Below are 22,633 nucleotides of genomic sequence, written 5' to 3'. Positions count from 1 at the left end.
TTTGGGATCGAGAGTTATTGTTACCCATATATTGGACTTGTTCCTCCTCAATGCTAGGGTTGAAGGGTTGATACTCTGTGCATGCTTCTCCTCCATTCGTCTCGCACCTCATTACTGGAAGTACCTGAGTAGAACCTGGTTTGACAGCATAGTAACCGAATCGATGTTATAAATGTCTGCTATTTTAGTTGGCTTAGTCCTCATGACTTGCCACTGATAGTTATTCAGTGACATCTCCTCTATAAACTCATAGGCATCTTCAGGTGTTTTATTATTGATGGTTCCGCCAGCAGCTGCATCAACCATTTGTCGAGTCGAAGGATTCAGGCTATTATGGAATGTTTGAACCTGTAGCCAAAACGGTAACCCATGGTGAGGGCAACTTCTCAGTAAGTCTTTATATCTCTCTCATGCATCGTAAAGAGTTTCTAAGTCCATCTGCACGAACAAAGAGATATCATTACGTAATTTTTCCATTTTAGCCGGCAGAAAATATTTTAATAGAAAATTTTTCGGTCATTTGTTCCCAAGTAGTGATTGACCCCCGTGGTAACGAGTTTAACCACTGTTTAGCTTTATTTCTCAATGAAAAAGGGAATAACCGAAGACGAATAGAATCATCAGAAACACCATTAATTTTAAATGTATCGTATAGTTCTAAGAAGTTTGCTAAGTAAGCGTTGGGATCCTCATCCTGCAAACCATCAAACTGAAAAAATTGTTGTATCATTTGAATAGTGTTAGGTTTTAGTTCAAAAGTATTTACAGCTACAGCAGGTCTAACTATGCTCGATTCAGTTCCTTTTAAAGAAGGTTTAGCATAATCATACATAGTGCGTGGAGCAGGATTTTGATTAACCGCAATTGTAGGAGGTAGCTGATTATCTTGGTTTTCAGCCATCTCTTCGGTTAGGGGTTGAGTATCGTCCTCTTTCTATTTCTCTGTGTATCTTAAGCTTCGCTTTATTTCTCTTTGATGTCTGCGAACTGTACGATCGATTTCTTCGTCAAAAAGTAGTGGTCCTGACGGGTTTCTTCTAGTCATAAACTATAAATACTTGTCAAGAGAAAGAAAAAAAGTAAATTAATAAATAATAATAACAAATTAAATTAAATTAAATTGCAAGAAAAATAAATGGCTAAAGTAATAAAAATTGAGCGTTCCTAATATCTTAGTTCCCCGACAACGGTGCCAAAAACTTGATCATGTGATTTCGTGATAGGTTTTAAATATTTATAATTAATCGTTCTTGACACTAACTATTATCGCGATGTAGGCAAGTGTACCTATCGAACAGTGGTATAGTTTTAGCAAGACCGGATTGTCGAACCCAAAGGAACTAAAAGTATTAGTAATGACTGTCTTTTTATTATCTAGCCTAAAAATAAAGAGGTTTTGTTTTAACTAACTAATTATCTAAACTAAGAACTCACAGAGAATAAAATTGGGAATTTCTTTTGGAAAAATCGATTGAATTAAGACAATACCTAGGAAAAAATCCACCTAGACTGTACTTGTTATTCTGGCTCTGAATCGAACGATTTATTCATTTAACTTGTTCCGTAGAGATCCCTAAGTTATGTTATTATCCCTATTCAATACTAATAACGTCAATCCCTAGATTGAATATAAACCTTTCTCTAATTAACACCCTAGGGTTACATTAACTCGATCTATGGATCCCCTTATTAGGTTTTACCCTAATTCGGTAAAATTTTGTCACCCTATGTCTAGGCGTGCAAACAACTCCGCTTAATTATGACAAATGTACTCTTATACAGGGTCTATTCCTCCTCTGAATAAGAGCTTATCTTGAATCAGTATCCTGGGATATCAAAACAAGAATTAAAAACACATAATTAAGAACAAGTTAAATATTTATCATACAATTCAGAAAATAATAACAAGGTTCGTCTTAGGTTTCATTGCCTTTAGGTATTTAGGGGTTTTAATTCATAACTAAATAAGAAAACATCTCAGAATAAGAAAGAATACAAAACATAAAGAAAACCCAAAACTCCTGAAGGGGAAATTGAGGAGAAATCTTCAGTCTTGATGATGAATCCGGCTTCTGAGATGGATCAATCGGCTTCCTCAGAGTAATTTCTTACTCCCTCCTTGTGTGCCCCTTTTTTCCTCCTCTAGAGTGTATTTATAGGCTTTGGAATGCCTAAAAGCCCTCAAAATTAGCCTTTTCCGAATTGGACTCAACTTGGGCTCAGCAGGGACATACCCGTGTGACACGCCCATGTACGATTACTTCAGGCCGTGCTCGAGCCTGCCAAATTGACACAGCCGTGTGGTCTGCCTGTGTAAGGAGGTCCAGGCCGTGTTGATTTCGTACTTTGGCCCATTTTCTCCATTTTGGCCCGTTTCTCGTTTCTTTCGCTCTCCTATGCTCTCCTAAGTATAAAACATGAAATTAAAGCATTAGGAGCATCGAATTCACCAATTCTAATGGGAAATCATCCATAAAATACGTTAAACATAGGGTAAAAATATGTATAAATTACGGTTTATCAAATAACAGACCTGGAGTATTTTGCGGTCTAGTAAAACTTACGGGAAATGATGTAAGAATGGGAATAGTGTATGCAGAATTTTCATGACTTAACAGTGGAATAATGAGTATACAGGTAAATATTAAATGTAAATATATATGAACTTTCTAAGCAAACCCTTAAGGTGAACGTCTACGATTCTCTTAAGTGAGTACATTATGAGCTATGATTTGGTAATCTGATTGAGGTATTTAAATGATTGTTTGTATGTTTGACAAAAAGGTTAAATGGAACTAAATGCATGGTGAATTGTGTATGAGTAACTGTTATGCTAAATTTCGTACACGTGAGTGTGAAATGGATGATATATAAGTATTAATGTCTGAACATGGTTGTATCCAAAGGTCTGGAATGTTTATGTGTCTTAGATATATGCTTTGAGGTATGTTCTGCTAAGAGTCTATGTCTATCATCGCGATATTGTCTAAAGGGGTTTGTTGAGACTTTAAACATGAATTCTGAAAGGAAAAGTCCATGGCCATGGCACTCTCTAAAGAAACCTAAAGGAAGGTTATTACCCAAAAGGGTTTTCTGCGTGTCCCATGCAATGATGGGCAAACCTCACATAAGTGAGTTTAGGAAAATTCATATCGGAAAAACACTATAGATAAGGAAAGCCTTTGTTGTGAGTCATAAAAAGAAAAGACTTTGTGGCAATTCATAAAAAGGGAAGTCATTGAAGTGATTCATAAAAAGATAAACCTTTATGGTGATTCATAAAAAGAATAGCCTTTGTGGCGAATCATAAAAAGGAAAGCTTTTGTGATGATTCATAGAAAGGAAAGCCTTTATGGTGAATCATAAAAAGAATAGCCTTTGTGGCGAATTAAAAAAAGGAAAGCCTTTATGGCAAATCTTGAGAGGAAAGTCTTTGCAGCGTACATTAAATAGACTACCTTAGTGGTGTACCATGATAAGACCTTCATGGCATACTTTATTTCTCATGTGACAAGTTCTATATAGCTCCTAAACGTTATTAACATAATACAAGGACAAAACGTATCTATGGACTATGTGGTAAGGCATTTCATGAGAATAAGACTCGATTGTAAATAGTGAGTTGAAAAGATATAGAGATGTAATGGGTTAGTATTGAAAATGTATTCTGAATAAATATGTGAACTTTGTAAATTCAAAGAAGTATTTGTCGTCTATGTATATATGTCTTATTGAATCATGATGAGGTGATCACTCATAGTTTGAAGGACATAAGTGATGTATCGAAGACATTCTGTCAAAGAAAGGGGAATAATTTCAGAGTAAGGTATAAATATTGGACAAGAATCAAGGAATAGAACTTGAGGAAGTATTCACCAGAGACAAGGTTGAAGGTCAAGAACGATGAAATCGTCTATATAAATTATCAGTTGCATCATGCAAATTTGACTCAGGTAAATGATGTTTTTCTCACTAAGTTCTCATGAACTTATCTATGTATGTTATGTTCCAGGTAATTGATGTGGGTCTGCACCAGGAGGGATGACGTCAAGATTATACCAATAAGTGGCGCATCAGGTTATTATGCATCAAGAGCAAGTTTGGCGGCATGTTTAAAGACTAAAATGTTACTTAGAAATCTACACTTCGGATATTGTTGTAATTTAATTATCTCGTGTTGTAGCTGTAATTACTCATTGTATCTACTTATGTAATTTAGTTTGCAATTTTATAGTTAAGTAAGTTGTCATTATCTATAAATCGTATAAGTAAATTAAGCTTGTGTTTGTATTTGTGTGGTAATACCCAAGATCTAGATCTAGTTAATTGAATCGACTTGAAGATGTTACGCATTGAGCCAATATTTACTTCTATTTTGTTTTACATGCAAAAACATTGAAGACAATATACAAATGGTACTAATGTAATTAATGGATAATACTATTAAACCAATTTGTTCAAAAAATACAAGTATACAAAACAAATATACTACACTTAGGGCACTGGATCTAACAAAATGTCCGTGTAGCAAGGGATTTTTCTGGGTGATTTAATTCAATCCAATCTTCCATATGAGTTTCCTAAATAATATGTCATTATTTGTAGGGCTAAATATCCTATAAGTAATCAACACAACCCATTCAAATCATTCAATAAATTGTCAATACTCAATTATGAAAATTGTCACTCAACAACTCTAGTCCTAAGGAAGTGGGCACTTCCCTGGTACTTAAGGCCAATTTCATAATTTTCAATATATTAATTTTTGGACTCACTTAAGTTGATTGTGTGTTGTTAGTTATAGACTCGTATATCTCTCTTTCTATTATCATGGCTAATCTCTCACTTGAGCAATGTAAGCTAAGAGAATGTTTGCATTTGAAATTACTATGCTTTTATGCTTATTTTTGCTCGTAAATTTTGTGTGAAAAAATTAAGCTCAACTCATCTCTTGAAACACTATACTATTGTGAGGCTTGAAGAGTATGAAATTAGTGTTTATGAGATAGTGGTAGTGGCATGTGCTAGAAAGTTCATTTCTTATGGATATATATTAGCTACTTGAGAGTCTTGAGATTAAAGTGTTGATTTATTGATTTGGTTTCATAAGCATTATTATGTTTGGCCTTGGAGGCATCTCTTGAATGATTGCTTAACTTATTTTTGCATGTATGATTCATGGTTTCATGGTTGTAACTTGTTGAATGATATATTTAGCTAGTTCCATGCTAAAGTATGATTTGTTGATGAATTTTGGTATTTTCCATGCATTCTATTGATCTATCATGTGTTTACATGATTGAGAGATGTTTTGAGATAATTTTTAAGTATCTTAAACTTAGATTATGTTTAAGGTTCGTACCTCTTTTAAATTTTAATTCCCATTATTCTACGTTTATTTAAAATTTTGAAAAATTACTTGTTTCAAATTATTTAATGAATCCTTTAATTTTTTGTTTTAAGTTCTTTTTTCTTAAATTTTATTATAGTTATAAATTTTTTAAAACTTTAAAATATTAGTTCTTTCAAATAACCCATGTAATATATATTGTTATTTCTATGTAGTTTTCTTTATTTTTAATCATTTAGAGTGATTTTTATGTGTTGAATGTTGTTGGTTTTTTTTTTTTTTATCTAAGCATGATTCTTTTAACTTGTATGTGATGGGTAAATAATTTGGATGTATATTAGAATTAAAATTAAGTAAAATTTAGAGCAAATATTAGCATAATTAGAACTTAAGTCCTAATAAAATTGTCACAAAATTAAAGGTAGTACTGTTTTAGGACGGACGTTACAGGAGTGCTAATGCTCTTTACATGTAGTTCAGCTTTTCAACTTAGACATATATTTTTTTAATATTTTTTAAGAATAATTCTAAGATAAATAGACTTACAATTAACTAAAAAATTACGACGACTCTCATATTTAAAATAACCCAAAATTTTGTAAAAAAAATACCCAAAATTAGGTCATCTAAATTTTCGGATTACAATTGCCAATCTATAAATAATTTAAAAATAAATATAAATATAAGATTGATAATATTATACAATTTTAATCTCACATCTTTCGTGTAATTTGTGATTAACGATTAATGTTACAAATTATATTAAACGTAATATTTTATTTATACTATTTATAAAGTATTTTTCGTTGAGTTTGTGGGTGTTTTGGATTTTTTATATTTTTTAAAAAATAAATATTTATTTATAAGACTTGAATCAAGTACACATAAACTTTCTTCTTTTTCCATTTGAACTAAAATTATTTTTAATTTTAATATTAAACTTTAAAAAAATATATTCATTATATAAAATTGTTAAATATTTATATATATTAATAATTATGTTAATTGAGTTGGTATCACAAATTAACTCGACACCAATATAAAATTATGACTATATCATGAGAAATGATCATATTCATTTAGTATTTTCAATTAGGCATGTAAATGCATCAAGCTTGAACGAACAATCATGTTCGTTTGTTTATTTTTAAGCTTATTCATGTTCGGTTTGTGTTCGTTAAAAATTTTAAAATTTTGTTCATATTCGTTTATTTAAATATTCATTTGTTTAATGTTAACGACAATGTTCATTTAACTTAATCGATCATGTTCACGAATATTAAACAAATATGTTCATGAACATATCATTAAACATGTTCACGAACAATGTTAATAAATAATAAACAAACAATAAATAAATACACACATATATTATTTAGATATAAAATAGTCAAATATAAATATTAATAATTATATTATAAATAAAAAAATACAAACCAAAATAATTTTATTAATATATACTAATGGAACAATAAACTAGTTTTAAGATAATTTTATTAATATATACTAATAAAATTTTTATAAGAAAATATCATTAATAAATAAAAGAGTCAATAAACGAGTTTATTCATAAACATAAACAAACAGAATACACATCTGTTTGTATTCGTTGACATACAAATTTTATTCAATACTCATTTATTTAACTTAATAAACAAACATAAATAAATATTATACGAACGGTTCACAAACAGTTCATCGAGCATTGTGTTTATTTGCACCCCTATTTTCAATATAATGTTTATTAATTAATTTTAAACTATATTATTTTTAAGTAATTTTCTTAATTAAAAATGGAATGAAATAAAATATTAGTACTTTTAAAAATTAAATGTATAGTAATCAATAGTATAACAAATTAATAATACAAAAACAATAATGGGAAGTTGGTTCGAAACCCGAAAGGATGTTTTAGCCAAAAGAAAAGGAAAATCTTTCTTTCTTCAATGTTTTGCTGGAACTGGGCTCAAATTTTTGGTTTTTTTATTAACTAGTGTTTCTTTTTTGTTTGTTTAGGCTATCTATTGATCTATTTCTCTTTTGAGTAGCTCTGGATTTCTCATGGTGATTTTGTTTTGTTTCAATTTGACAAATATCTCGTTTTATTGAGGTGAGATTGAATCGATTGGCTTTGATTTTAAAAGGGTTATCTGAAAAATGTTCAATTATCTGTCTGGTTTCTCTGAAAGTCGATGTAATTGTTTGAAGTTACCGCATTGCTTTAAGTTATGGTTTTTAAGTCACTTTTTTGGGGGATTTGTTGCATTTCTTGGTTTTTGTTAATTGAACCATGACTTATGTAATGTTGATGTTTTTAAGCTAATTATTCGGATCAAAATCTTTAATTTGGCAGATTCTGGCGGTTAGGGTTTGGTAATTAGGGACGACGTGGCTCAATGACAATGAGTGAGAGGAAGACAATCGACCTTGAACAAGGATGGGAGTTCATGCAAAAAGGAATTACAAAGCTGAAGAATATTCTTGAAGGCTTACCTGAGCCGCAATTTAGCTCTGAGGATTATATGATGCTTTATACGTATCCAATTCAAAGTCGTACATTTAATTGTTTTTATCGTTTTTAAGGGAATAATGTTTATAATTGCAAACATTACCCTTTTCATATGTTTCAAGTGTTTTCATTTGTTGCCCCTCAACCCTTATTTTGTAGAACCATTTACAATATGTGTACCCAAAAGCCTCCTCACGACTACTCTCAACAGTTGTATGATAAGTATCGAGAATCTTTTGAAGAATACATCACTTCAACGGTGAGCAATTTTGACGTTCAAGTTGTTTACATTATGTTTCAACTTAGAATTGGTGGCAATTTTTTTCTTTTTGTTTCTTTTGGTATCAAAATTTACTTCAAGGGGTTAATCTGTTGGAGTAAGCATAAGCTAGTTGAGAGATTTGTGTATCAGATAAGTCAAAGGCTTTAAATCTCCTTTGTTCTCTGTCTCATTTGTTTAAAAGGGATGATCACTTATGCATTTATTTCTATTTACTAGTGTAGCAAGTGCCTTGTCAACTCCTCGCCCCAACCCCACCCAAAATCCAGTTTTTCCTTTATCTTAATGAAACATATATGCTTGCTTTGGAGGCACATGAATCATACATGTATTAATTATAGTTGTATGATTTTAAGAAAAGACTTTAGTGGAAGCAAATTCATTTCAAAGGTATAATACAGAGGCATTTGTATATATTCTTGTTCCTTGTTGAGCATTGTGGCGAACTTGCTATATATTTTCCTTTGATTCTTTAGTAATGTAATTCATAAAATCTCCTCCTTAGGTACTTCCATCTCTACGAGAAAAGCATGATGAGTTTATGTTGAGAGAGCTAGTGAAAAGGTGGGCTAATCATAAAGTAATGGTCAGGTGGCTTTCTCGGTTCTTCTACTATCTTGACCGCTACTTTATAGCCCGGAGGTCATTACCTCCCCTTAATGAAGTTGGACTCACATGTTTCCGTGAATTGGTACGTGTATATTGAATGTTGCCTGATACTCCATTGTATTATCTTGCATGTAGAGTGATTTTGGCATCTTTATGCTTTGTGGTTTTAGGTCTACCTAGAGCTAAATGCAAAAGTGAGGGATGCAGTAATTTCTCTTGTAAGTTTAGTTTTCTTTTTCAAATTCATTATGCACTTTCTTTTTTCTTCCAAATAGTGATAATAAACACCCTAATCTTAAACCAGATTGATCAAGAACGTGAGGGTGAGCAGATTGATCGAGCTTTGTTGAAGAATGTTTTGGATATTTTTGTGGAAATTGGGATGGGGCAAATGGATTATTATGAGAATGACTTTGAGGCCGCTATGCTGAAAGCTACGGCTGCCTATTATTCTAGGAAGGCTTCAAATTGGATTCTAGATGATTCTTGTCCGGATTATATGTTGAAAGTATGTGTACCATACAATTTTACGTTGCACTGTTTTTTCTGTCTACTCAAATGGTGTCTAAAAAAATCATTTTTTCTCATTTCAGGCAGAGGAGTGTTTAAAACGAGAGAAAGATAGGGTCTCGCATAACATGCATTCTAGTAGTGAACCAAAGTTACTTGAGGTTGGTAATTGCTTTTGTCATACAAACCCACCCTTGGCCTTGGAGATACTCTTATACTCAAGGTAAATGTTTTTCTAAAATGTTGTTTCTCACTATGTTCTTTTTTTTTTTTTTTCATTTATAGAAAGTTCAACATGAGTTGCTGGCTGTATCTGCAACCCGCCTGCTTGATAAAGAGCACTCTGGATGCCACGCGCTGCTCAGAGATGACAAGGTGCTTACTGCACAATAATTTATCTACTTGTTTTCCTAATTTGCAGTTAATCACCTTTCTCTTTTAACTCTTAGGTGGAGGATTTGTCAAGAATGTTTAGACTATTTTCTAAAATTCCTCGAGGTTTAGAACCAGTGTCAAGCATCTTCAAACAGGTTAGTCATTCATAGCTTGCCAACTGATTAATTTATTACTTAATTGTTTATATTTGAATTATGTTAACAGCCTGCTCAAGTATGACCATACCTTTTTTTTTTTATTACACTCACTTGGATGTTTGTTTATTCATCCCTTGCATATTATTGCCCGTCTTTCACTGTGTAAAATAAAATATGGTATCATTTTCTACTTCAGCATGTTACTGCTGAAGGCACAGCTTTGGTCAAACATGCTGAGGATGCCGCTAGCAGCAAGAAGGTTTGTACTCTACTTGACATTGTCTTTTAGCTTATAGTATACAAAATATTTGAAGTTTCTTTTTGTGTTGGAATAAGAATTTAATATTGATATTTTTATCTCTAATGATATCCAAAATATCTTCTCGCTTAAATAGGCAGATAAAAAGGACATGGTTGGGATGCAAGAACAGGTAAAATATCTTTTTTGTGCGTTTTATTCTATGTCTCACTAGACTGTTTCAAGATATAAAGGTTGATTTTTGTTTTTGGTTTTCAGGTTTTTGTGAGGAAAGTGATTGAGCTTCATGACAAGTACCTAGCATATGTGAATGATTGTTTTCAGAATCATACTCTCTTTCACAAGGTCCATAATAGATAGTGTTTTGAAGATAAGTTTTCAAGATAATTCCCATCTTGTTATGTTTTATGTTATCAATATTATCTACTTCCTTTAGGCTCTCAAGGAGGCTTTTGAAGTCTTTTGCAACAAGGGTGTTGCGGGAAGCTCAAGTGCAGAGCTACTTGCCACTTTTTGTGATAATATTCTCAAGAAAGGTGGAAGTGAGAAATTGAGTGATGAAGCAATTGAAGAAATGCTAGAAAAAGTTTGCCTTGCTCTCTACATTACTTCTTTCGACTCTTTATAAGTCTTGTTAAACTTGGACTTCATAATCTTATTGTTCTAAATTTTCAGGTTGTGAAGCTACTTGCTTATATTAGTGACAAGGACTTGTTTGCCGAATTCTATAGGTAGATGTTTTGCTTTATTTGAAGATTTTTAGCTCATAAATTTCTGCTCATTTTGTTTCCTTGAATTATTTTCGGTAGGAAAAAGCTTGCTCGAAGACTTCTTTTTGACAAGAGTGCGAATGATGACCACGAGAGAAGTATATTGACAAAGCAGAAACAGCAGTGTGGTGGCCAGTTCACTTCAAAGATGGAAGGAATGGTCTGTTGCCAGTTACTTTTTAACTGAAAGTTTCTGTTCTTGTCTGCAAATGTTCTTAAATGTCTCAAATAGCTCTCTTTGGAAATTGCTTCTGTGTTCTTTAGGTCACAGATTTGACATTGGCAAGGGAAAACCAGACAAATTTTGAGGAGTACTTGAGCAATAATCCAAATGTAAATCCAGGGATCGACTTGACGGTAACTGTTTTAACAACTGGCTTCTGGCCAAGTTACAAGTCTTTTGATCTCAACCTTCCTGCTGAGATGGTACGCACATAGATGTTGCAAACAAGAACCGTATTTCATTTATAACTTGCCAGTTTAAGTTAACTGAAGTCACTGACACCATTTTTCTTTCTTTTTTTTTCCCTTCTTCCTTGAAAATCTCTTTAGGTCAAGTGTGTTGAAGTTTTTAGGGACTTCTATCAGACGAAAACCAAACATAGAAAACTTACTTGGATATATTCTTTGGGTACTTGTAACCTTATCGGGAAGTTTGAGCCAAAAACTATGGAGTTGATTGTTACAACATATCAGGTAATGTGGTCTAAAATATAATTTCTAGTCTCTTTTCTTGTTATTAAATAGCCAAATGGAGTTGAAGGACTTTTTTGGCTAATACCAAGCTTTCATGGTTTGTAGGCCTCTGCCTTACTGCTGTTCAATTCCTCGGATAGGCTCAGCTATTCAGAGATCATGACACAGTTGAATTTAACTGACGATGATGTAGTTAGACTTCTTCATTCGTTGTCATGTGCAAAGTATAAAATTCTTAACAAGGAACCGAGCACGAAAACCATCTCTTCCACTGATCATTTCGAGTTCAACTCCGAATTTACTGATAAAATGAGGAGGATCAATGCACTTAACGAAAAACCCTTCTAATATCTGATTTTACTCTCCATTTGGTTAAATGATTTCTTCTGATGCATTTCTTTGTTCATTGTTCAGATACCTCTTCCTCCTGTGAATGAGAAGAAGAAAGTAATTGAAGATGTTGATAAGGATAGACGGTATGCCATTGATGCTTCAATTGTGCGCATCATGAAGAGCAGGAAAGTTCTGGGTCACCAGCAGTTAGTTATGGAGTGTGTCGAGCAGTTAGGTCGCATGTTCAAGGTATTTATATGACTCGTTTCCTCTTGTATGGCATGTGCACCACACAAGGGTGTCTGCTAATTGTTTATTTCTTTACATGGCTGTGCTAAGTAAAACTTGAAATTTGCAGCCTGATTTCAAGGCAATTAAAAAGCGAATAGAGGACCTGATTACTCGAGATTATCTTGAGAGGGACAAGGAGAACCCCAACGTATTCAGGTACTTGGCATGATTTTGCCTAGTCATTATGCTGATGAAGTGGTGAATATTACTTGGAGCAAATAGAGCTCAAAAGGACAGGATGTGATTGGTCAGTGGTGAAAGTGGCGTAAGCATAATGAGATGCCACCTAATGAGTGCTTGAGCAGGAGCTAAGATACTTGTACAGTAGGAGCCAGGTATGGCAAATTTCATTAACTTATGAAATCAACCCGGACAAATTGTGATTGATCTCATAATATGGTCCGGTGTGGCATGAGAAACCACAGGGTATCTGGTTTCTTATTACTGCAAAGATGACTTTGATGCTTGTTTGTTTTGCCCCATCAAAAGAAAGAAAAATGCGTAATTTTAGTTATATACTGAAAGCTCCATTATGATTTTAAGTTTGGGAAGTGTTGGGTGATGATCTGCTTGAATCCAACCACCATGTTATGCCCTTCTTATGTTGTTCCTTCATTGGTCTAAGCTAAGGGTGTAAAGAAAATGAGTAAAAGTTTGAGCATATTTATGTTGGACGTAAGCTCAGACTTGGTGTTTTGGAAATAGTGTTTAAAGTCTTATTTAACAATGCGTTTTATTATGAACAATCTTTTGTGGTAGGCTCACCACTTTTACACTTGTGAGAGTGCTCTACACATCAACGACCAAGCACTACAACCAGAGTACAATATGGACATAATATATATTAATAGAAGAATTATATAGTTCATTGGTCGAGTTTGATCTGGGCAATTTAACATAATAAAATATATAAATATGATACGAATAGTGAAAAAAAAAAAAGAAGATTCCATCTAACTTACAAATAGATGGAACCTCGTGAATCTTGAAAATTACCTTCTTCCGAAATCTGAAATCATTGTAGGGAAACTAATGGGATATATGATTGCTGGTGTTGTCTCAACTTCAAGCTTTCTAAATCTACTATCTTTGTCCTAACTGGGGATACCTGGTAACTTATATTTTTCTTCCAGAGTTTGTTACATATTTGATGTATGAACACTGTAATTAACGTGGTTTTTAATTATTTAAGAAATGCATTTTAGCATTCATTAAGGTTGATGGTAGTGGATTGTCCACCGAAAATGACTTCACCATCGAGCCGTTCTTTTTCAACGTACCAAAATGGAACTTGTTTCTGTCCATTCTAAGCACGAGGGGTTTCAGGAAGTTGACTATTTCAAAGAGGTTCAATGTATTTGCTTCCAAATTCCATAATATACGTATCTTACTCCGACTCTGAGTAAAGGTGTTGGATATGAGTATAAATATGATAAAGATATGTGCAATATGACAATGAAAGGCAGTGTTTGAATATTAGAATATAAATTTTTGGTCTTGGACTTTCCAAAATCTTTATTTGGGAATTAAAATATTTGAAATTCAACTAAATTCATTGTTTGCATAATTCAAATTTTTATTTAGATTTCAATTAATTTTAAGTTTTATAAAAAATTTTTCCAAATTTTGACCCAAATTCAAATTAATTTTTCTTTTACCCAAATGATAGATTTCCAAATAATAAAGGACCAAAGACTGGAAACAAATTTTTGTTAATAAATATATTAAGAAAAAGGGGTAAATGGAAGCAAAATCAACGGTTCTTTTTATAGTTTTGTGTTACAAAGAATAAAGAAAATAATGAAAAACGAGCAAATGGCACCATGAAAGTCGCCAATATTGGCCCCGGGACCCTCTCCAATACATACTTGCCTTGTTAGCTTGAAACTTTAAAACTTTCTCCCGTTACCAGTGAAAATTAGTGCTTACTTTTTTCAGTCTTGTTTTTCTGAACCAATTTGTTTCTATAATCATGTCTTTCTTGACACCCTGCAAGTCTGCAACTTCTCCTATAAGTCCTCCAAAAAGCTTGCAATTTGAACGGGGCCCTACTGCTTATATCATTTTCCTCATTCTCTCTCCACTTCACAGACAAATTTTCTTTGAAAAGATTGTTTATTTCATCAGTTTGGCAAAAGGGGATTGTTGTTGAACATTATAATTAGTTTATATATGACTTTGTAGAAATCAGTATGCCCAGTGTTTGTAGTTTTGTTCAAGCATTTCTAGAATTAACTAAGATTGCATATATATATATATATATAGGTGAATATGTAGATTTTGGTTGTGGGATGTTTTGGTGAACTATAATTTGGCTCAGGTTTCAATATTTGCTTGATGAACTTTGTTCATGTCTTTCTGGTAGAGTTGGGTGAGTTTTTAAGGGCTCAAATTACAATATTTAAGTTAGTATAGGTTGAGAGAATATTCACTAAAAGTAAAAATTTTAATTAAGGATTCAATGTTTTCTTTTAATTTATTATTTGTTACGTAAAAAAATAAGTACGACTATCATGAAGATATTTATATTAGGAGTCAATTGCATTTTTTTATTTAAAAAAAAAGGAGAAAATTAATCACAGTAAAAATGAATGTAATTTTTAACTAAAGGATCAGTTTGTATTTTGGTCTAACATATAATAATTAATTTTTCTATTATTTTACTAAAAGAGACAAAATGCAATTCACCTCTTAATATAGATGGTATTTTTACCCAAAAAAATAACTTAATTTTATGATAAAGTCATTTTTTTTTCCCTTTTTCCTTGTTTTCTTCAGAGTTCATAGCTTTAGCATGATTGTGATAAAGACATGTGAATTGCACCTCCTGTCATAAACCAGCTGTTCTTAACAAAATAATCCATGGTTAATTTCATTGGTGAAATATCAAAAGAAACCTTTTTATTTTCTCACTCAAAACTTTTTAGTTTGTAGAAAATGATGCTCAGTGCTTGCTTTCTTTTTCCCATTGGATGGGGGATTGATGGGAAATTGAGGCCATTTAACCAATTTGAACCATGATTTCAGTATATCATGGAACCATTTTGTAACACAAAAGGAGGCCTCAGTCTGCAACAGTGGAAGAGATTACTGATATCAGGGCTCGAATTTCATCTCTTAAGGATGCTATGGCTAGATGAATGAATCAAGTCATATATTACGGTTCATGGAACTTTGTGGTTAGCCTTCACCAACATATTATTTTTAAGCATGCATACAAGCATCGTCAGCCTTTACCTCACATCATATGTCATATGAATATATGGAATTCTGCTTTGTGCTTTATTTTGGTGTTAGCAATTTTGTCATTTCAGCTTAGAAGTCATCCATCACAACTTGCTTCCCTCACACCTATAGAAATAATATATATTATATGCACATTAAAATACATGCATATAAAAATCATTGAGCGTGGGCTCTCCTGTCTTTGCCACTAAGCAAAAAAGGGGTTCTCTTTTCCCTTGAACAATGGAACACCCATGGTATTTTGTCAGATTTCCTGTTTGATTCCTTCACTAATATGATTGCCATGTTTCTTTGCTTATTATGAATGTGATGAGAGAAACAGTAAAAAGTGGCATCTTTTTCCTGCTTTACTTATTAGGGCTAATCCGTAATTTTGACCCCAAACTATACACATTTTATTTTGTACTTAAACTTGTATTTCCTTAGCGGATTATTCTAATGGGCTTACACAATTAGATGTGACATGATTGATGAATACTGAGCTTAATACATTTGATTTACTTGTTTGATGACAATAAAGTTCGGGTATTTCTTTCCTTAGATACCAGGTCATTATTATTTTATCAATCAGCTTGCAGGTACTAATTTGAAAATGTTGTTTAGAGACAAAGCACACAATTTGACAAGAAAGCTTTACTAAACAAAGGTCCCACCAAGCTTCCATAAGCTGATATGCATTTGGGAAAACTTTGTTACAGAAGAAACAGCGCAGTCCACCATGACAGAAGCTCATTTCTTACAGTTAAATAGTACAAGAATAGTGATCTAGTGGGGGGGGGGAGACCAAAGTGGAATCCTTGTTAATTCGAGGTCTTGGATTGGATCTTTGCGAAATCCAGGGTTCTTTTGCCTTGCAACTTGTTGGTTACGTAATGTTTACTGTACTCTCCATGATTGTAACTTCTGTATCTGCATGGATTCTTCTCATCCACCAGTTCTGCCATTGGACCAAGTTCTATTTCATAGCTTGGAGCATAGAAAGTGACGATTGAAAGGCGGTCTCTCTCTTTGTGAGTTACTGCTCTATGCTCCACACTCTTGTATTTTCCATTTGTAAGTACCTGTACAACAAGAAATTTCAGAACTGATATTGGAACATTGTTATTAACAGAGTGTTTATCCATAATGGTTCCGGGTTTCTTACTTCTAGAGTGTCACCGATGTTGATGACGAGTGCATTTGGAATAGGCTTAACAGGCACCCACGTTTGGCCCTTAAGGATTTGAAGACCAACTGAGCTATCTTTTCCCTGCTGCAACACTGTAAGGGCACTTCCATCTGAATGTGGACTAAGGCCTAAAACAAGGTCAGGTCTTGAACATGGAGGATAATAATTCATCCTTACTGCTTGCACAGCCACTCCGAACATTTCTTCAAAAACATCCCCTTTTAGTCCAAGGCTCACTGCTATATACTTCAGAAGTGTCTTGCAAAGTTTCCTCACTTCTCTTGAATAAATTTCTAAAGCTTCTCTGAAAAACAAAAAGAGAGTTACATCTGTATACTTCAAGGTTCATATTTAGTGTTATTTGTGATTACCTGAAGTTAACTGGTTTTGATGGCCAGAGTTTTGGGTTCCTTATACAAGGTGGCTCAACACCAAGAGCAAACATATTGCACCAATCCAACTTTTGGTTCTCTGAGAACACAAAAGCTTGACCATAGCCCTGAACTGTCCCTGGAGCCATTGGATACTTTTGTTTCTCCTGTAAAGGTAACATGAAGAAATCCTCGGCTACTTTTTCGATGTCTTCAACAACATTCAGATCAATCCCATGGTTCAGTACCTGAAATGCAATCAGTCATTAGCTTCCATACTTAAAACAAAATAAAGACAATCTGACTGTTTCAGTACCTGGAAAAATCCCCATTCTTCACAGGCAGTTTTGAGCTGCATAACTTCATCTTTGTCTGTTTTCATGAGCTTAGAAAGATCAATGATGGGAATGTCAAGAGATGATGATAGATTTGGAACAACTTTTGGCCTATCAGCCATGTCTCTGATAAATCTTTCAGGAACCGTGGCTGGTTTAGCTTTTCTTAGTTCTTGGACATCATCAATATGTCCAACTTTAATTGGTAAACTAGGCACTGGAGCCATGTTATAGAATTGAAAGACTGGTAAATATGTAACCAGGTTTACTTGGAAGTTCTCTCAGATGGAGCCTGTATTTATAGACGGAGAAAATCTGTAGTTTTGTACATTATTGTAGTGTTAATGTGAGTTGAGGGGCTAACAGTTGTGTGATGTCACTTTTGTTTTGTAGCCCTACGAACGAACTTGGTTACGCCCCCAGGTTGATGAACTTACAGATGGAGTAAATCAGCAGTTGTGCACATTGTATTGTTGCAGTGTTAATATGATTTGTGGAGCTAATAGTAGGCTGATTTTGTATTTTATTATAAAAATAATATATTTTTAAAAATTATGATTTTTTTCAGAAAAATATCTTATCACCATGGGTTCAATGTTACATGTTAATTCGGTTTAATATTTTTTTTTTTAAATTTAAAGTGTGACACATTATTACATGCATAATAAATAGGCTATATGATATAGTGGGATTACTTTTTTTAGAAAGAAAATCTACCAAATATTTTTGAATAATTTAAATATCATCATACATTGTTAAATAAATTTATACAGTAATCATGATTTTGTAAGTGAAATGTTGAACTCTTCGTACTAATAAATAATTGAAAGAAGTGAAAATGAATTTTTTCTCTCAACATTTGAACTAAATTCAAATATTAAATTCCTCATTATTGATCAAGCTTTATCTGAATATCACATTTGTAATTATACCAAACAAAAAATATTAGATTTTTCATTGCAATAATCATTGGAACTCCGGTACAGTTGGCTTAGATTTCACCTTGGGTATATGAACCCACCTGGGTAAGCCCAAGGTTCAAAAGTTAGATATTGAAAATCTCAGTTACAAAACCCAAGTCTCCATCAATGCAAACGAAGCTTCAAATTTTCTTCGGATAAGATTGAGACCGACTCTTCTTATCTAAAAAAACTCAAACTCGAGCCACCACATGAACCATCAATGGTCCCTATCTTTACTTCATTTTCATTTTAAAATGTGGTCCTTACTTTCCCATTTTGTTAACAGTTCACCGTCTGTATTTTCTTTAAGAAAAGAAAAAAACAGGCGTGAATTGCAACAGTTTGATGTGAGAACTCGACACACCATTGGGTAGTCTAAATGGTCACTCTTGAATTGGCCTTTCCCAATCAAGTGACCTGCTTAAATGCTTTCATGTCTTTACATACATACATAGCATAACATGCATGCATGCGTGTTTCTGTGAATTTGTTTGATTGTAAGTTTGCATCAGATGATGAGTGAATGAAATGGAACATGTGAAGAAAAGGAAAAGAGTTAAAAAAAAAAGGGAATGGAATCTAGTAGTGGGTAAATGGTACACTAAAATTGTGTATCATTGCAGTTTTTTTTTCAGACTTAGTGAGTGGCAGTAGTACCCGTAGGGGCCATCTTCATTTTGTGGTGAAGTTAACATGTCCCCTTTTCTGCAGACCAAATCTAGTGATATTTTTGTCAATTTGCCTTTGTTTATCCCCTCTTTTTTTAGTTTTTTATTTTGGTATCTTTTGATCATCCTAACTTAACCTTTTAGGCACTAATACATTAGTTTTTAGTATAATTTTTTTGTAACATTTTTTAACTCTACGTTATTCGGATTTAAGTCTCAGTGTCTAAATTTATAGAGGACATTCATATTCGAATATGTGCCCAACATGAATATTTCAAAAACAACGATTTAACTTACACTTGTTATTGAAACTTCCTGCATGTTGTTGATCCACATTAACTAGGCTACCAAGTAGCAACTAGAACTTTGCAACAGGGGTTTGAATGTATCAGTGGCTTTTTATTTATCTTCTTGACTCCATTAAGAACTTGAGAAATTCTAAATCGATTGTAAAGTTCAATTAAACTTATACATGACAAGACTTTGAGTAAATGCACCATGGAGTTATTTGTACTAGAAATCGATTTGCATTTTGTTGTCTTCACTCAAAAAATGGACAAATTAGTTTTTATTAAAAATTAGCCTTTACAAGTTGTCATGTTATTTTATCAGTAAGACTAGTTTTTAACAAAAAAATTGAGAACTTTTTTATTAGAAAATATCAATTAATTCTTTAATCTAACGAATATAAATTAATTTACTCATTTTTTAAATAAAAAAATTTAATTTAACTTTTTAATATAGAAGTCTTAGTATTAAGACTTCAAATTTTAAAGTAACTAAATTGAACTCGTATAAGATAAATAAGGTAGTGGAGCCCACAAACTGAGTCTCTTATCCACAAATTCAAGCATTAGAATTGAGAAACTTTGAAAAAGTAGAGAAATCTCTTTTTGAGAAGAGGTGAAAGTGGAGGTAGACTAGGGTTTATCAAAATCTAAAGGTGGATCCTATGCCCATAAGTAGTACTTATAAAAGGTACTAAATTCAGCGCCAATGAACTAAAAGAAAAAAAAAAGCCTTTTTCCAAACAAGATTTATTGTTCCTCCTTTTTCTTCTTTAGTGCAAATTACTCTCCTTTTTCCCTTTAGTAAAAAAATTAAAATTGCAATTTTAAAATATGATGAACAACTGAATTCAAATTTAAACATGTTAAATATGATGGAGTTTATAAATTAAATTTTTTAAAAATTTTGAAAAAAATGAATAGTGGATTAATAAATCATTTATATTATTTTAATGGGAATTTAGAGCACCAAGGAAGCCCATGATTATATCTAGCAAATTAGGGTGGGCCAAATCTTTCTATCTTTTCCTTTGTTTTTTTAAATCCTAATGGTTAGTTTGCTTGCTTTCTTTGTTGGACAAAATTATGATGCTTTTCTTTTTGAAAATTTTGCCTTTCCTCACACTTCCGTCATACATGAAAATTTCTATACAAAGCTTATTGTCCACCTCAAAAGACTGACTTGTCAAATCTTTTAGTAATTTTGAAAAAAATATTTCAAAACTATTTAATTTTTAATAATTTTCCGAAAACATTACAAGATTATAACAAATTCAATAATTTTAATTAGTCAAAATTTCCGAAAACATTACAAGATTATAACAAATTCAATAATTTTAATTAGTCCACACTAGAACTCCTTATCTCATATATATATATATATATATATATATCCATTTCACCAACATGTAAAATTTGCAAATTGGTTGTAAGGGTTTAACTTAATTATCTAAAATGTCATATCATTTACATCCAAATAAGTAGTTTATAGTTAGATAAATCTATCGTGCAGTCTCTTATATGTTAGATTAAAGAGTAATTTTTTTTTTAAATTCATTCATTTTTACTGTTAAAAATTTACCCTTATACGTCGACACGAGGTATACGTGCCAATTTTTAATAGTGTAAATGAATAGAATTTTTAATAGAATAGACCACTTTGCTCTTTAATATAATGTGCAATGATTAATTTTTTCAATTTTTGAATAGAAAAAACAAAATATAAGACTTTCATAATACTTTTTACTTTTATCATCCATATATTTTCATGTTAGTGTTTGATCTTTTAATTCTATATTTGTTTTATTTTTATACTTTTTTTCCTAAATATATTATTTGTATATGAATTTTAATATGTTAATAAACTATATTTTTCTATATAGATTTTGATATACTTTTATATTTACATTACTTTTTTATGTTGTGATAATAGAATGTCAACAAGGGTAATATATCACAAAAAAAATAGAATATACAGATTTTACGTGAAACCCTTTTCACGAAAAAATTATGGGCAGAAGAAAATAAAATTTACTATGTCAAATTTAAATGGTTCAAGAAGAGAAATGTCTATTTATAAGTTTGTAAAACTATATTCTAATTAAAATCAAATAGAAATAATGCAATAAGGTTAAAACACATTATTCTAACCAAGATCAAATAGAGGTAGTATACTTCTATACGGATTTCATTTGTGCAACTTGTACCATAATATTTATTTTAACAAGAATTTAAGCCAATATCTTTAATATATGTCATTATTTATTTATTTTTATTCACGTCAAGTAATCTTTTGTAGATAACTAAAGAAAGATGGTTCGTCGTGAGAGACACTTCTCTCTATTAGTAAAAGTGTTCTGAAAAATAAGTAAGTTAATGTTTAAATATTTCAAAGATCAACAAAATGGTCCCTCTATTAAAATTTTCTTCCGAATATGCTTGGTCATAGAATTTTAATATGTTTTTTAAATTAAATGATGCAGAAATTAATGCTGATTAAAGTTTAACATATATTTTATACATTTCCCTTACCCATGTATCTTTTCTTTTTTAACATTTCCTCCAAACACAAAGCATCTTTCTTCAAAATCAAAATCCAAGAAAGGAAATCAGTAAAATTTGTTCTTTTCTGGGAAAAAGAAAAGAGTAACTTACATTACTGAATTGTAGTTAAAAGTCCAGCCTTTTGAAAAAGAGAAAGTTAAGTAGATGAAGGAATACAGAAAAAGAAGCCATTTTCGGCTGAAGGTTGGGAGGTTACTACAAAAAGCTGTTTTGCATACAAATAATACACCAATTCTTGTCCTTATGGCGATTGATGCATATTTCAATTCATGAGTAGAGCTTTGTCTTCTCTTTTCCACCTTTTTCACTTCCCTATGATGATACTTGTATATCGTTCATAAATACAGGGGATAAATGGATTTTCTTCGCTACATTTTCATCCAATTTCACACGGTGGGTTTTCTTTAAACTTAATAAATGGGTGTTCTTCTAGCGTGACAAGTTCCTGGTAGAAGTGCCATCATTTTAGAGATTTAGAGAAAATGTTAAAAGACAAAAATGGGTAAATATATTTTGAGAAAATATTTGGTGGTCAAGTAAAATTAGAGTGATAATAAATATATGATAAAAAATAAGACAATAATTTTTGAACTTTGTATGTGAAGTTAAAAAAAAACATGTTAATATATCAAATATTAATACATAAAATAATTGTTTACCCTAATCAACATTAATTTCCACATTATTTAATTAAAAACAATTTAAAATTCCATGCTAGAACATAAGGGCAGAAGTTAATCATTTTTAATGGAGGGAATATTTTGTTCATATTCAAAATGTAGGACTAGTTTTTTCATTTTATTTTTCCGCTAGCATCAAAATTCAAACCCAGATACAATATAAAAACTACCAAGGTACTTTCACCCTCTACTGGAAAATTTCATAAAAGGG

At 31.9% G+C, this 22,633-nt stretch overlaps 2 protein-coding genes and 1 non-coding gene across 4 annotated transcripts; 2 read left to right on the top strand and 1 right to left on the bottom strand.

The window, feature by feature from the left end:
- Positions 1-364: 364 nt before the first annotated feature.
- Positions 365-472, top strand: LOC121209256 (small nucleolar RNA R71). The gene has a single exon (XR_005904373.1). It is a non-coding gene; the product is annotated as a small nucleolar RNA R71 (small nucleolar RNA).
- Positions 473-7,190: 6,718 nt separating this feature from the next.
- LOC107896706 (cullin-1) lies at positions 7,191-12,656 on the top strand. Of its 2 annotated transcripts, none has more exons than XM_016821946.2 (20): positions 7,191-7,460; positions 7,704-7,886; positions 8,019-8,118; positions 8,645-8,830; positions 8,919-8,966; positions 9,053-9,256; positions 9,342-9,419; positions 9,544-9,633; positions 9,708-9,788; positions 9,988-10,050; positions 10,187-10,222; positions 10,309-10,395; positions 10,487-10,636; positions 10,726-10,781; positions 10,860-10,980; positions 11,085-11,246; positions 11,373-11,516; positions 11,622-11,840; positions 11,931-12,098; positions 12,208-12,656. In XM_016821946.2, the coding sequence occupies exons 2-20, from the start codon at positions 7,747-7,749 to the stop codon at positions 12,307-12,309; spliced, it is 2,235 nt and encodes a 744-aa protein (XP_016677435.1). In that variant the 5' UTR covers positions 7,191-7,460; positions 7,704-7,746; the 3' UTR covers positions 12,310-12,656. The 2 variants fall into 2 exon arrangements, with proteins under 2 accessions (XP_016677435.1, XP_040935010.1); XM_041079076.1 differs by having other exon boundaries at positions 7,226-7,327.
- Positions 12,657-16,004: 3,348 nt separating this feature from the next.
- LOC107896707 (protein SRG1) lies at positions 16,005-17,675 on the bottom strand. The gene is made up of 4 exons (XM_016821947.2): positions 17,242-17,675; positions 16,926-17,173; positions 16,531-16,858; positions 16,005-16,447 (listed from the first exon to the last, which is right to left on the bottom strand). Exons 1-4 carry the CDS (start codon positions 17,485-17,487, stop codon positions 16,187-16,189), a joined length of 1,083 nt encoding a protein of 360 aa, XP_016677436.1. The 5' UTR covers positions 17,488-17,675; the 3' UTR covers positions 16,005-16,186.
- Positions 17,676-22,633: the final 4,958 nt, after the last annotated feature.

The sequence above is a fragment of the Gossypium hirsutum genome, chromosome A10 (assembly GCF_007990345.1).
Source record: "Gossypium hirsutum isolate 1008001.06 chromosome A10, Gossypium_hirsutum_v2.1, whole genome shotgun sequence".
Lineage (NCBI taxonomy): Eukaryota > Viridiplantae > Streptophyta > Magnoliopsida > Malvales > Malvaceae > Gossypium > Gossypium hirsutum.
This window is presented reverse-complemented; position numbering and strand designations above follow the sequence as displayed.

What these genes read in the sequence shown, in the direction of transcription:
- LOC107896706 (XM_016821946.2), top strand. Translation starts at nt 7,747, where the DNA reads ATGACAATGAGTGAGAGGAAGACAATCGACCTTGAACAAGGATGGGAG. An exon ending in GGGATGCAGTAATTTCTCTT is followed by an intron (nt 8,967 to 9,052) that starts GTAAGTTTAGTT and finishes ATCTTAAACCAG; the next exon opens with ATTGATCAAGAACGTGAGGG. An exon ending in ATCATACTCTCTTTCACAAG is followed by an intron (nt 10,396 to 10,486) that starts GTCCATAATAGA and finishes TACTTCCTTTAG; the next exon opens with GCTCTCAAGGAGGCTTTTGA.
- LOC107896707 (XM_016821947.2), bottom strand. Translation starts at nt 17,487, where the DNA reads ATGGCTCCAGTGCCTAGTTTACCAATTAAAGTTGGACATATTGATGAT. An exon ending in AAGAATGGGGATTTTTCCAG is followed by an intron (nt 17,174 to 17,241) that starts GTACTGAAACAG and finishes ATTGCATTTCAG; the next exon opens with GTACTGAACCATGGGATTGA. An exon ending in TCAAAACCAGTTAACTTCAG is followed by an intron (nt 16,859 to 16,925) that starts GTAATCACAAAT and finishes TTTGTTTTTCAG; the next exon opens with AGAAGCTTTAGAAATTTATT.